The sequence below is a fragment of the Strigops habroptila genome, chromosome 1, assembly GCF_004027225.2.
Source record: "Strigops habroptila isolate Jane chromosome 1, bStrHab1.2.pri, whole genome shotgun sequence".
Classification (NCBI taxonomy): Eukaryota; Metazoa; Chordata; class Aves; order Psittaciformes; family Psittacidae; genus Strigops; species Strigops habroptila.
In genome coordinates this window covers 146,580,831-146,596,489 of record NC_044277.2, presented here as the reverse complement: position 1 = coordinate 146,596,489, position 15,659 = coordinate 146,580,831, and the positions used below count along the sequence as shown (strand labels likewise).

At 41.1% G+C, this 15,659-nt stretch overlaps 1 protein-coding gene across 1 annotated transcript in view; it reads left to right on the top strand.

Moving 5' to 3' along the window:
- Positions 1–15,659, top strand: part of CNTNAP2 (contactin associated protein 2) — a 1,011,284-nt gene that overhangs the window by 607,194 nt on the left and 388,431 nt on the right. Inside the window, exon 10 of the mRNA XM_030508582.1 lies at positions 2,375–2,546. Coding sequence (XP_030364442.1) covers positions 2,375–2,546 — 172 coding nt within the window. The remainder of the gene's footprint in view (positions 1–2,374; positions 2,547–15,659) is intronic.

Below are 15,659 nucleotides of genomic sequence, written 5' to 3'. Positions count from 1 at the left end.
GTGAGAAGCAGATGGCTCAAAGACCCTGCCATTCTTCCACTCCCTTGATTTATGCAGTTAGGTTAGGAGTGGCTGCCAGCCCCAGCCCACAGCTCCCTCCTACCCCAGCCAGTGGAACCCAGCCTGGGGAGCAGGGACCTGGGGTCTCTGCCCAGACTGAGGGACCCAGCTTCTACTTCCCTGTGTGCAGGGTCAGCCACCAGCAAAGCACAGCACATGTCCCAGAGACCACGAATAACTGTGTGCTAATAGAGTGTAGGTCAGCTAACACTTCCGATGCAGTGAAGCTGAGAATCACATATTGAAATGCCTCTGTGGTTAGTTTTCAAATGCTGTCAAATGTTGGTAGTAACTTGTTGGAATATATTGCTGAATCTAATCATATATTTGTGGATTAGTTACTCGGTTCATACTCTTTTTGATGTGAAGAGTTAATTGTGTCTCCAGGTTTCCATCTTACTTTTCAGTTAGTGCTTGAAAGATGATGGATAATCTTTCATTTTATTCAGATATAGCCAAAGTCCTTGGCTTTGCTGGGTTTACACGTATAATGTGCTTGCATCCACCAAACAACAGGGAATTGCAGTTTCAGTCGCTCTGTACTGTTGTCAACTGTAAAGCCTCAGCTGAATCAGTTTAGTTAGTCACTGGAAAGAACAAGTTAAAACAAGTAGGAAGCAGGCTTTTGAAAGCCCTATCCTCTCTTCTTCACATAAGCCACTAGCCAGTGCACATGCTGGGAAGAGAACATAAATCCTGTCCCTACAACCTGACTTTCCTGACAATCCAAAGTAACAATCCTCACAGTGTCGCATTAGCACAATTTTGGTGGGAGGCAGTTGGTCTGATGAGGGTTTTGTGCACTAGTTGGGCAACTGGGGAATCCTTTGGAGTTTTTCCTTATCCATCTGATGTGTATTAGTGTGAGGGGGTTAATAATCTTTCTCATAGCGGTTTATGGCTCCTTGCATTGTCTCCAAAGGTGATACAACCTCAAGACAAACCTTGGCCATGAATGTTCTGGCAAAACCTTTCAGTTAAAATGGGTCTTAAATATATTTTGGGGAAGACTTATATGTATCTGGGTTCTGTTTTATTAATAGGTGCCACATTAAGCAGCATCTGTCCTCAAGCGCCAGTTGCTTGTTTCTGCCCTCTATTCACTGACCTCTCTTTTAGCCAATCCAACTATTTGTGTGGCACGTCATAAACTGTATTCAGGAACAGAATTCAGAATGACTTTCATTCCTTTTTCCTGCTGCTGTTCAAACAATATTAGTTGGATAATCCATTATTCTCCTGTCTCCACAAAAAGCTGTTTCCATGTACTACAGAAGGATGGAAGGCATTGGGGATCAGTAAGATGGGTAGGAAAATGAGACGAGGACAGCCACATAACCAATGTGTCAGTCAAGAACTGCATGGCTAGTCATCTTTCTAGCTGAAATCTGCAAATCCATTATGCATTTTTCACACTTTTCCCTTCTTCACCAGTGAAGTGCTGGCCGCTCTCCCTTCCTTCGTCTTCTCAACTTAAACAGATTCTGTCTGAATTCTTCTCCTGAAGCTTTTTCAGGGAGTTAAATCTTGTTAAAGATGTATAAGCAGTGAATGAGGCTCTCCACTGTCTTATCTAGGACATTTTTCACAAGTAAATTGACACATTCCCTTCCAAAGGGCATTCAGTTAAACAACTACATACAAACATCCTCTGTGTCCCTGCCTTTTAACCCGAGTCAAGACACTAATTCATTCTCATCTCTTATAAAACACCTTCAGAAAGACGGATAAATGAATGTATTGAGAGCAAAAATGGAAATCCTACAGAATGTTCTCACATTCCTCAGAAGGGGGCCAGGACATTAGATTTTAGGGCTAGTTTTAAGTTTGCAGAAAGTTTCCAACACACATATTCATTGCCCAGGAAGGCAAGTTCTAGAGAAACCTGTCTGGGAATTCATTTAATGGAACACATGGAATACATTTTGCTCAGAAAAATCTAAGAAGTGGGAATGTGATTCCTAAAGTGCAGCAAGATGAATACTTTTCCTATTCCCTTAATCTTTGTATGAAGAGAAAAGTAATGAGAAACAGCAGTGGATGGCTGGGGGAGGAGAAGGGCAGCAGAAGACTTCAATCCTGTAGACAAAAACTAATGAAAGAATAATCAACTGTACTGTATGAATTCTTGCAGGTAGTTCCCAATGACTTAAATCAATAGCCTTACAATGTAATCTAATAACTGTATAATATTTCCTTCCCACCTTGCCTTTTTCTTTCCCCATCTATAAAACATGTCTTTTCCTGTGAAGAAGTACTGGCTTGAGTAATAGTACATGAAGTGAATAATGCTCTTTATCCTGCTGCTCTACAGGGTTTCCTGTACAGATGAATGACTCGGATCACTCGCTATTCCAGCATTCGTTTCAAGGGTGCATGCAGTTTATTCATGTGGATGATCAGCTGGTGGATTTACACGCAGTGGAGCAAGGCCAGCTGGGAAGCTTTGCCAATGTCACCATTGACATGTGTGCCATTATTGATCGGTAAGTTGTGGAGACATCGCTGATACTCTCATACGCTGATGCATGTTGCCCAAGCAAGTGGTAAATGCTCCATCCCTGGCAGTGTTCAAGGCCAGGTTGGACAGAGCCTTGGGTGACATGGTCTAGTGTGAGGCATCCCTACCCATGGCAGCAGGTTGGAACTTAGATGATCTTAAGGTCCTTTCCAACCCAAACCATTCTATGAATCTGTGATTCTTTGTCCTGCATATTCTGAGAATGTACAGTGATACAGAAAAGGTGGCATCAGTGCCTTCTGGCTTCACTGAATTCCTCAGAGTACTAACATAGGTCCACATGCTTGCACAACTGTGTATGTAATAAATGCTCAAACTTTATTAAAATAGTGCCTGGTGGTTGGGTTGGGTTTCTTTTTTTCTAAACTGAGTAATTCAGAATTATGGCAGGCTTTTGCTTCGATCCCTACCCTTTCAAGCACTTACCTGTGTTAATTTCTGTTGCTCCCGAGTAATAGTTTCTGCTTTGATGGCAAAAAAGAAAATATTAGGAAAGACAGGAAGAGCAAGTATCCCGACTCCTGTATGCAAGCAGCTTGGCTTATCATGAGAATTGCCTACATATTAAATTCATTACAAGTTTGCTGGAAAGCTGAAAATGGCTTACTTTTGAATTGAACTTCAAATAGAAGTTACTATTCATAAGGTATTTCTAAGGTATAATAATAGATATTGTTATTCACTACAATATTATGCCATATATGGTATTATATGAAATACCTTTTACTGAATTAAAATATTATTATGCTTTATATATTAGACTTAGTTTATATAGCTTATAACATTTGTATTCATAATATATTTTAATATAAATAACAGTGGTTTATGTATGTTTCTGCATATACATTTTCTTTATGTAAGGAAATGTAGTCTCACTCTCTTCTGCCACCTTGGACACTTACATCATCCTGATTATATCAAACAAAACTATGTATCTTATATTTATGCTTTCTAGGCTCTGGAAGTCTGTGTTGCAGAGTAACAATTGTTATTCTGCAACAATCACAGGAAATAAGGATAGTATCCAAAGAATTTTCTTAGGGTTGGTTTGGGGGTTTTTAAGGATGGAGATGTAATCCACTTTGTTGTTTTACCACGATCAAATTTATTTCTTTGTAGTTTGCACTTTGAAGCAAATCCTTTGACTAAGAAGTAATAATGCCAAGCTTTAGATGTGACTGATTTTTATGGCTTTCTTATGAACATCTGCAAATAAGAATTTACAAGCACTTCTATTACCATATGCCACTATATATAACATTTCTTCTGTGGCTTTCTTTTAAAGGACCCAAGTACTACATGTACTATATATTAGCTTAATTTCATTTCGTTTGAAATAGGAAGGTATTTGTGGCTGTGATGCTGGTATCCTCCTGCCTTTTGTAACTTGTTTAGCTCTGAATTATAAAGGCTTCGGTCATCATCAACATGGAAATTGCTTTCATAGCCACACTTCAGTGAAGACCCCCACTGGGCAAAAAGATAAGCTGTCACATCGAATTATCCTTACAGCAGACTTCAGCCATTTGGTTGGGGGAAGAAAAGGTGAAGTTGTGAATGGTGGCATTTTTCATCATTAGCTGCAGCAGATAGTAAGGAGGGACAGTTCTCTCTATAAGAACATGACAAAAATTGTGGTGAGTTCTCTTGTTGCAGCCACCTGGAGCTAACTGCTCCTATGTTCTGCCAAGCTGAACACCTGCCCTGTATGGAAAAGGTTTCTGCATTTCTGTTCTAGTATTTTTTTAAGATGTTAGAATAGTCATGTTAGAGCATTACACTTGTACTTGGGAGATGAGTGCTGAACCACTGCCTCATTATTTTTAGTCTTCCTCTCCTTGTAGAAGCATTTTGCTATTGCAAAGACTACAAGCTGGGATCTTACTCAAAGTGAAGACCAAAGCTAAGGAACGTTCTCTTTTTACTGGTGACCAAGTAGTAGAAATGCATAGAATTTCATGCAGGTATATATATAGACCAATTACAGGCAGTGAAAATGCTACTGAGAAAAAACAATCATCCCTGTTTGTGTATCTTAATTAGCTTTAATTTTATTAGCAATGGAACTTGCATTGTTTTCAGAGTGATCAACATGCGATACTGCTTGTGACAGCACAGGTGCCTATACACCTCCTTTATTTATCTTAACATACTAACTTGTTACAGGCCAGATGGTACAGTTGTACTTTAGGATTTTAGCACAGGACATTGAACAGGAATTACTAGTCATAACTAATTTATCCAACAGTCTCGGAGAATTCTAAAGCTCACCTGACTTTGTTGTGGCTAGAATTACTGATTGTAATCATGAGATCACAATGAGGAGACACTGAAATGGTTTCAAAACATAGTGTCCAATCTGTCATTGCAAATTATGCAGAACATATGCCAGTTTTAACAAAAATCTGTGTACCATAAGAGACAAAATGACAGAAATGAGTGAAAAAATGCAGTAGCAAGACTGTTCCTGCAGCTGCTTCTTGGGTTTTATGAGTGGGTGAATTGTGGGATCCTGTCCGTAACACAGTGAGATGAATTAAGACACCAATTTTTGGTAACAATTTCACGTTAAAGAATTAATGTAAGTAACCAGCTACAAACATTCCTGGGTGATTATCGCTTACCTGCTGCGGTGATACACTGTATGACAGAGTGCCAGCGTTCAGCTTTAATTCCATAGAGCCATAATTTGTAGACTATGTGATTGCCAAGCCAAATGTGAAATAATCCACTGAAATAAGAAAGCACAGCAGCGTATTGGTGCATGAAAATGGCCTCAATGTAACTGGCAGCAGGACAGGATTTCTTTGGAATTAAGAATCATCGTTGCAAATAGTCTTAAAATTCTCCACTTCTGCTTCTTGGCATGGACTTTGGGCTTCTGGCCTTCCTCTCTGTTGTCCCCCTCCCTCTGACAGCCAGTGGTGAGGTGAGAGCAAGGATTAAGACAGATACCATCCTCTGCATCAGAGGCAGATGATATTCCAACGTCCAGACCGGAAGCAAAACCTGCTTTACAGCTCAGTCGTTCCTAAGACAAATTCACAAAAAGGAAGTAAAACAGGCCTGGGGAAGGTCTGAAACCGTGCCATGACTTCAGCCTGCAGATGTTCCCAGCCCTATGGCTGGAAACCACTTCCTACTTGTTCCCCCTGCTCTTCCTCTCCCCATTTTTCTTTGGAACCATACAAGCTTTTGGTGTGGACATGGAGATGAAAGCTGCCTTTCAACAAGAGAGGTTCAAGTGTGTTTACTTCATAATCCATCTCAGTCCAGAAAGGTGACTTTGTAGAGAGATTATAGCTCATATGACAGTGACAGTGCTTTAAATACTGTGGCACTTGTCCCCGGTGTACCAGAGTGTGACAACTGCCATATTACTTAACATGGATCAAGAGACATCTGGAAGGTTACAAATTCTACAGAGCTGCAACAAACCAGGAACAGTTTCATTACCTTTCTCTTCATAGGATATCTCTGTGTAATCTGTAGCTGTTTAAGCAAGCTAGAATAGTTTGAAATGCAGATGGTTTGAACACTGTTTTATACTTATGCCTTTGTTTTTTCACTTAAATATGTTACAACAGTCAATTGCATTCCAGCGAGATTCTTTAAAGTAACTGTGTGGGTTATATATCAGCTTGTAGCTGGATGCCCAAACATTTTGAAATCCCCCAAATCCTCAGTTGTTCTTTGTCTTGTGTTGTATCCTAGAAAAACTCTGCAGAGAGAGGGGAAAAAATCTTTCACTTTAACCCTAATAAGTATTAATCCATCTTTCTATTATGAAAATTGTACGCCACTGAAATGATTTTCTAGACTGAGGGGTTTGTTTATGATAAATACTTGTTCTTGCTAAAGGAAAAGCTGTGATAGTAAACATTTAGGTATATTTCTGAGGAGGAACATGTAAAGCAGAGTTCTGGACAACCTGACAGCTGCCAGGGCTGCTCTCTGGGCTGCAGGGCTGGTTCCTGCCATGCCCTGAGAGAAGACTAACAGCCCTGGGCTTGTCCTTGGGAGCCGAGTGGCCGAGGATGTGTCAGGAAGCCCAGCAGCTGTGCCCAGAGCATGGCCACCAAGGGCAGGGACAGCCCCTGGGCCTCCTGGGCACAGGCACTGCCTTGGGGCCAGCACCCCAAAGGCTTCCTCGAAGGATGCTGGGCCGAGGGGTGGCGGGAGGGGCTGGGCATGGGGGGCCCCGTCACCCCCATGTCACTGTGACACCACCTGGCAATGCAGCGGTCACAATGCCCCGGGACAGGATAAAAAGGAGCAGCCTCCTGTGTCCCCTGGCAGAGATGGCCCAGGGCAGCCCGAGGACATCCGAGAGGAAGTCCTTGAGGAGCTGGCGGAGTTACTTGGAGGGGCCTTGAGGGAGGAAGACCAGCGCCTGGTCGAGGCTGCTGGAGGCCAGGTCCTGGCGGGACCAGCTTCTTAGCTCATGGGAGACACAGCAATCCTTTGGATAGCTGTCGCCAGACCACAGGAATGCCTTTTTGACGAGCACTGCAGAGCTCACCTTCCTCATCCCCCACGGAGCCAGGGGCAGCAGCCATAAGCAAAGGGACGCAGAGACGTTTCCAGGGATCCCAGCGCTTTGGAGCAGCCACTGGTGCCCTGCCAGGCATAGGGAGGGAGGATTCTTGCCCACAGGGTCAATCAGGCCGGGGTCTTTGGCCACTCTCAGCAGCCGCTGAGGTGGCTCCACGTTGAGGGAGAATAGGGGTTGGGGATCTCTGGGGAGGCGTGACCAGGCTTTGGACCAGGAGCAGGTCCTGCTCCCATGCTCAGGGATAGCCGATCGCCAGTGTTGGGGTCAGGAAGGAATTTTCCCCTGGGCAGATTGGCACTGGTCCCGGGGGTTTTTTGCCTTCCTCTGAGCATTGAGCAGGACCAATTGTCAGGGCTCCTCTGGTCCATTCTGGCTGCTCGTGCACCACGAAGGTGGCCCCTCGTGTCCTGCAGCTGGGGGGGGAAGGCTTTTTTTCCCCCACAGAGGCCTGCGAGTGTCCCCGGGGGTTTTTTGCCTTCCTCTGCAGCGGTGAGCCAGCCCCTTGACAGGGCTGCTGCTCCTGCTCCATGCAGGTGGCCCCTCGTGCCCCGCATCCGGGGGGAGGAAGCTTTCCAGACTCCCAGGGTAGCCCCTGGGGGTTGCTGCTTGTCTTCTGTAGCATTGAGCACAGCCCCTTGTCAGGGTCCTTCGGGCTTGGTTCTTGCTGCTGCTCTCACACCTCCAGGGCACCACTCGTGCCCTGGATCTCTCTGGCTCCATTGCCCAGTGCAAGCTCGGAGCAGGAGCGAGCTCTGCTCTTCCCTTGGCTCCATTCCCTGGGGGTTCTCACTTGTGCTCAGCAGCCTGTGCTTGGAAGGGCTCCGGCCTTGCTGCCCATCAGCAGCTGCCACTTTCCAGCTCTCCCTGCATGCAACACCAGCGCCAGGCAGGCGCGAGAGCACTTTTCATGCATCCCAGAAGAGGAATGAAAGGAAAGGAACGTAATGGAAAGTAAAAAGAAAGCAAAGGAAGGCAGAGCAACATAACCGAAAGTAATGGAGCAGAATGGAAAGGAACGTAGCAGGAAGAAAAATAACATAATGGAAAAGAGTAACATAACGGAAAGGGAAGGAATATAATGGAAAGAATGGTAACAGAAGAAAGTTAAGTAACAGAAAGGAAAGTGAGTAACAGAAAGGAAAGAAACATAATGGAGAGGAAAGGAAAGAAACGCACTGCAATGGAACAGAAAGGAAAGGAACATAATGGAACAGGAAATAAAATAACATACTTTATAAAATTTCCTTTTTAGGAAAGGAAAAAAACAACAGGAACAGCAATAACAGGAAGGTAAACGGAACAGGAAGGAAAAGAAAGGAACGTGACATAACTGAAAGTAACGTAATGGAGTGGAAAGGAATGTAGTGGAATGCAAAATAATGTGACTTAAAGGAGAGTAACATAATGGAAAACAATGTAATGGCAAGGAAAGTAACATAACAGAAGGGACAGTAACAGGAAGGAAAGTAACAGAAAGTTAGTGTAATATAACCGAAAGGAAAGGTAACGTAACCGAAAGTAATAGAATGGAACAGAAGGGAAAGGAGAGTAATGTAATGGAACCGGAAACAAAATAATATACTTTATAAAATTTCCTTTTTAGGAGATAAAATAACAGGAACATGAGAAAAAAAAGGAAAATAACGGAACAGGAAGGAAAAGAAAGGAACGTGACATAACTGGAAGTAAGGGATTGGAATGGAAAGGAATGTAGCAGGAAGGAAAATAACATAACGGAAAACAATGTAATGGCAAGGAAAGTAACATAACGGAAGAAGGGACAGTAACAGGAAGGAAAGTAACAGAAAGTTACTGTAATGTAACCGAAAGGAAAGGTAACGTAACCGAAAGTAATAGAATGGAACAGAAAGGAAAGGAGAGTAATGTAATGGAACCGGAAACAAAATAATATACTTTATAAAATTTCCTTTTTAGGAGATAAAATAACAGGAACATGAGAAAAAAAAAGGAAAATAACGGAACAGGAAGGAAAAGAAAGGAACGTGACATAACTGGAAGTAAGGGATTGGAATGGAAAGGAACGTAGCAGGAAAGAAAATAACATAACGGAAAACAATGTAATGGCAAGGAAAGTAACATAACGGAAGAAGGGACAGTAACAGGAAGGAAAGTAACAGAAAGGAAAGTTAGCGTAATGTAACCGAAAGGAAAGGTAACCAAAAGTAACGGAAAAGAACAGAAAAGAATGTGTTGGAAAGGCAAATAATGGAGGGTAAAGTAACAGAAAGCTAAGTAGCAGAAAGGAAGCTAACGTAACGGGAGACTGGACAGAACATAACGGAGAGTAACAGAAAGAAAAGAATGTAACAGAAAGTAATCGAAGAGGAACAAAAAGACAGGAACATAATGGAAAGGAGAAGAACATAACAGAACAAAAATAAAAGGAAAGGAACGTAATGGAACAGGAAGGAAAGAACGTAACATAACCAAAAGTAACATAACAGAATGGAAAGGAACGATGCGGGAACGAAAATAACGTAACGGAAAGGAGAGTAACATAATGGAAAGAATGGTAACGGAAGAAAGTTAAGTAACAGAGAAGTAACATAATGGAGAGAAAAGAAACATATTGCAATGGAACAGAAATGAAAGGAGAGTAACGTAACAGAAAGGAGAAGAACATAACGGAACAGAAACAAAAGGAATGTAAAAGAACAGGAAATACCATACTTCATAAAATTTCTTTTTTAGGAAAGGAACGGAACAGGAAGGAAAGGAAAGGAACGCAACTGAAAGTAACATAACACAATGGAAACGATCGTATCGGTAAGGAAAATAATAGAAGGGAGAGCAATGGAAAGGAAATTAATGGAAAGGAAGTTCACATAATGGAAGAAAGAACACTAACAGAAAAGAAAGTAACATAATGGAAAGGAAAGGAAAATAACAGGAATGAAAGTAATAGGAAATTAACAGAAAGTAGGATAACAGAAAGAAGAGTAATGTATTGGAAAGGAAAGGGACATAACGGAAAAGAAAATAAAGTAAATCTTGTTTCACTTGTAACCTTTGTGATTTGTGTCTCTTTATAGTTGAAACCCCCCTGGCATTTCGGGTGAATAAGTATCATCATTATTCAACTCATGATGAGTGCAGGGAACGGAATGGATTGGGAGTTAGAATAGTTTTGTTGAAAGGGACCTACAAAGACCATGTAGTCCAACTACCTGACCAAAAGTGAAAGCAAGTCATTAAGGGCATTGTGCAAATGCCTGTTAGACACTGACAGCATGGGGAACCACCCACCTGTTCCAGGTTTTAACCACCCTCTCGGTAAAGAAATGCTTCCTCATGTCAAGTCCAAACCTCCCCTGATGGACGCAGCTTTGAGCCATCCCCACACATCCTGTCACTGGGTACCATCCCTCTCCACTTCCTCTCCTCAGGAAGCTGTGGAGCAGTGAGGTTGTCCCACAACCGCTTCCTCTCCCAAGCAGACAAAGCCAGGTCCTCAGATGCTCCTCACAGGACTTGCAATCCAGCCCCTGCCCCACTTTGTTGCCCTTCTCGGCGTGCATTCAAATACATTAATACCCTTTTTTAATTGTGGAGCCCAATTTTATGGAATTCATTCCCATATAGTGATCCCACTCAGAGTATAGTGAATCCCCATTGACAGCTATAGTGAATGATTTCAAGATGCGCTCTTTCCTGATATATTTCCCTTGTGGGGTCCTTTCCAAAGAGGAAAGCATGGTCTTAAAATACCCTGGCTACCTGTTCATCTTCAAGTGTAACACAAAACATAGCATTTAGCTTCTGAATTCCATGTTGTTTGAAATCCTTGCTACTTAGAGACTGTCTTTTTCCTAAAACCCCTCGGGAATGGGGCTCTCCTGCCAAGGATATTAATCTCTAGCCTCACTCTGCCTGCTGATCCATCAGATCCTTATTTGGACACGTGCAAGGGCCTGTCTCATTGTACTGAGCTCGCATCAAAATGTTGAGATTCTTTAACTGAATAGACATAAACTGGCAGTTTTCTGCACTCGTGGTGCCAGTTGTGCAGACTAATTGCCAGGTGTGTGCTAGAACATTGTTTTTCATAGTTTCATTAATTTTAAAAACCAATTAATGACGTTCCTTTCTGTCTGAATAACGTCATCAGCGATGTCAGCGGTATCATCAAGAGCTAACAGTTCTTCCTAGCTGTCTCTAGGTAGTTATCCAGAGGAGACTGAATTAGCATCCAGGGAAGGAGAAGTGCATGATTGTACATTCCCATCCCATGCTCATCATTTGTAATTGTAATCCCTGAGCTGACACGGGACAGCGTCCAGTTGATCCAGCAGCATTTTTGGGATTGAGTGCTGATCAAACCCACTTACTCTCCTTTACTCCTACCAACTCCTGCCCGAGTCACCCTTAGGTATGGCTGGGCAAACTTCTTAACCCTTGCAGCCTCAAATCTGATGACCTGCTTCAGCCAGTATGATTGTGAGTCAGTGGATTGCCAAGGCACATGCTGGGAGCTGCACAGAGATTTCTGTGGTCAGTAAATAAGAGAGGAAGGAGTTACTGTCACGGAGGCACACACCTGCCTACATTTACTAATCTAGTAAGACGAGTAGGACAAGGATTTGAAGGAAAGTTGATCAGCAGTGATGAACTTCTAAAATCTTATTTAAGTAATGTTTTTTGCTGTCTGATACCGCATCACTGATAAAGGAACAGCTTCATCAAATAGAGTCATCTATAGTTTATCAAAGTCCTGACAAAAGCTTTTTGTGGAAATTCATTTCTTCTCTTATGTGCTTTACTTTTCTCAGAGGGCTTGACTGAATGTGCAGCTTATATTTGTGCTTAATTATTATTTCATTCTTATCCTCCTGTGGGAGAGATGGGCTGTAAGCAAACATCCATGAAGCTCTCTCTTGGATATGAAATTTATACTCTCACAAGACTAGATGCTAAATATTGACCTGATCCCATAACACTGTTGAAATAGTAACTAACTCCCTATTTACTCAGCAGAGTTTTGAAGCCAAACTCCTTTGATGAATCTCTCGCATTGTTTATCACTTAGTGTTTCTCATCAGTTCATAACTGAAAAAGGTAGTATGTTTTGCAGGTTATTTTTCTGTGACTAAGATATCCTTCTCCTGAATGAACAGTGCTGTTCTTAATGAAGCTATCACTATGTGGTCATTCTCAAAATTAAACAAAAATGGATGTCATCTCAACTTTACAGTGTACTAAAATTTTAACCAGTGCAAAAAAACAAAAGATGTTTTTTCAAAAACTGTTAATGTTACTGCTGTTACTTTTAACCTTCAAATAAGACTAAACCTGCACCATCCTCTCACTTACCTTGATGTTCATTAAACATGGATCTCTCAGATACAAATATTATTCCTTGTAGTCATCTTTTTCCTGTTAAAAGAAAAAGGATCATCACAATCCAGACAGACAGACTGTCTGTATCTGGTTTTATTTGATTATATACTCTAATGAATAGGCATGCTGATACTCGATAGATATGACATAATGCTATAATAAGTAGTTATGACATATGCTTTAAATATTTTTCAGAGATGAGAAGCAAAGCAGTTGTAGAAATCTCTTTGGGTATAGTACAACTATGATTATGACCAGTTTTAAGACTGCAGCTCCGAATTTGTAATCGGGTATCAAGCTGTGAGCAAATCCAACCAGTTCATTAGCAGTATATGTATCTGAAACTGGAGGACAGCCAATCCTGTTGGATTACTAGAATTTCCACTGGATCTGTTACAAAGAGGTGGTGTTAAAACTTTAGAATAACCATAATCTGGCAATAGCTTTCTGTAGTAATAGTTTGGACCAAATTCTTGTCTTCCTAAAATGTTGGGTCCACCTTTTATTCATACAGGCAAACAATAAAATCTCCAGAATAAGTAGTTTGTCTTACATAAAACACAGCTACAAGTGAGGACTGTTAGCTGTTTGTGGATGGGGTTTGACTTGAAGCAGAAGTTGGCTTGCTGTAGAGTTTCTGCTGAATTTATGTCTTTTCTTTAGGAATCATTATAATTTTAAAGCTAGCATATTGAACTCTCTCATGCAGCCTATTCATACTGGTGAGAGTCTAAAGAAATTGAGTTGTGAGTCTAACAGACTAAAAGCAGTCTTGTAATAGTTACTGGTTGCTCTGTAAGGCTTGGAAAAAAATAATAGTGCTAACTATGAAATCACTGGAAATAGTAATAATAACAATCATGCCTAGATACATGCTTTAGGCTTAATACTGTCTCTGTGTCTCTCCAGCTTCCTTTTCTCAAAAAGAAGTGCTTATGTTGTTGTTTCTGCATTTCTGCTGGTAGTGAGTCTTTGCTAGTGATTAGACTCTTCTGAAGAATGACTGTCTATCCATTGAGGAAGACATGATTCCATGCTCAATCTCTCATTTCTCCTGGATACTTATTTCACAGATCTTTTGCAGAACAATAGAATGCTGCCTAATAATGGAACAAATATGATCAAATCCATTTCTGCTACTAGCACATTGAACAAAACAGAATTACTTTCTTTGTGCTTTTCTGTAGCCAGCTATATTAACATTTCCTAAGAACCTGGCATTCCTGTTGTGTTAATCATGACATCTTCCTTTAAGGAAAATGCAGCTAGAGGAGACCAAGGCCTAGATTCTTTACAGGATTTACATGTAATAATGCTCACTAACCTTTGTGGTTCTGCCAGTGGGAATGGGATGCACAGTCATGAGGCGGGTACTTGAGTTCTTTGTAGTGTAACTAGGTAGACATAAGCATCAAAGACTGGGACTAACCATGCCCAAAATACTGAGCAAGGTGTTGAGAAGATTGTAGGCAGAAATGTATGGTCTAGAAATACCTCAAATGAGAACATACACATCTGTAGTAATGAGAGGAGAACTTAATATACAGTCCCCTGCTTCCCACAGTGCTTGTTTTATCCAACAACAGACTGCATAAATAAAACTGTACTTAGGCACATGGTATGATCAGTTGGTGGACCCAGAAGGGTTTGACAGCAGGCTAAGTGAAGAAAGGCTCTGTTTCTCCATTGCTTCCTATGTAAACTTTAGGTGGTGAGGCAGCCAGGTGGTGTTTGTCTGTATAACTTTTCACTGTGGGCACACCAGTAGTTTTGGGGTCACATGGTGGTTGGCCAAGATGACACAGCAACTTTGACCTGAACAAGGATTTGAACTCTGCTTCTCCAGTTCCAGGTCAAACTTGTTTTCCAGTTAAGTCAGCCTTCCTTTCTACAGTATGTTGGAACAGATTTAAAGCTACTGCACAAAAAGTTTATGATTTTAATGACGTACTTCAGTATTTGTGAGTCTGAAGATTTCTGTCATGCATCAAATTAAAGGCAGGTGGCAATTCGTGATGAGAAATTGAATTAAAACCTAACCAGATTTCTTCTGAAAAACTGGAAAGGATAAAACTCCTTCGAGGAATATATGTCAGATCCTACTTGCTTAATCCTTGATCCCTTCCTGGAAGCACAGTTTAAATGAACTAACTAATACAATCCTGTAGGTTTCAGTAAACAGGTCTTCATTCATTCCCTGTAAATGTCACCAATAGATTAGATTATATTAACTGTTTTTAAAGGGCAAGGTAGAGAAAGGAAATGAATATTGAATAGAGATCTAGATGAGGGGAGAGATGAATAGGATTGCATTTCACCAGAAGGAAAATATCTGTGCAGGAAAAGTGTCCTATTTTTACTGGTAAAATATAAAAAGGATGAAGTAAACAGAAGGAAGGCTCTTACCTGAGTGATCCCAAAAGAAAGTAATTCTAAAAATATTTTTACCAGACTTATTAACTCAGAGGAACACTCAGTGAAACGGGCCCTCACTTGTAACTGTAGAACAAATGTATTTGATGTTTCCTGTTTCTAAAACTTTTTAGGCTGTGAAGTATATCTGTCAAAAAAGCGCCACAGCTGTAACATTCTCCCCTCTCTCCCCCCAAAATAGAGTTTTTATATCAAACCCTATACTTGAAAATTTGCAACAAAATTTTCCCTGGCACTTATTCACTTATTTCTTGCGATTTTCTTGTGTTACTTAAAATTCTTTTTTTCTTTTTGGATGAAGATTAAGTTCTGAGGAAGCGACTTATAAAACACAGTAATGGAAAAGTGGTGAAAACATGCTGCTTAGGATTATGGTTTATGCTGTTGAATTAGACCTCTGAAATCAAGCCAATTAAGATAACATTTTGAAGAACCAGCAAAATGGCCCATTCTATTATAATGAGAAACTAAGTAATTCAGACATTTTTTAATGTTAACATAAATAAAGCTATATTAAATGATGTACATAGTGAGAGCTCTAAACAAGAGACTTATGTATTGGCAGATTCTCAGGGAAGCAAAAGCCAATGGGATTGTTGAGCACCTCTGAAATTCCCCCCATATGCTGATTTGTTTAAGTGAGGGTCCAAGTGTGGTCTTTGGCCATACTTGTGGTGGGATCCAGTTCAGTGATCAATTTTCAGCCTTGCAGCAAGAGGAAGCAGCACAGCA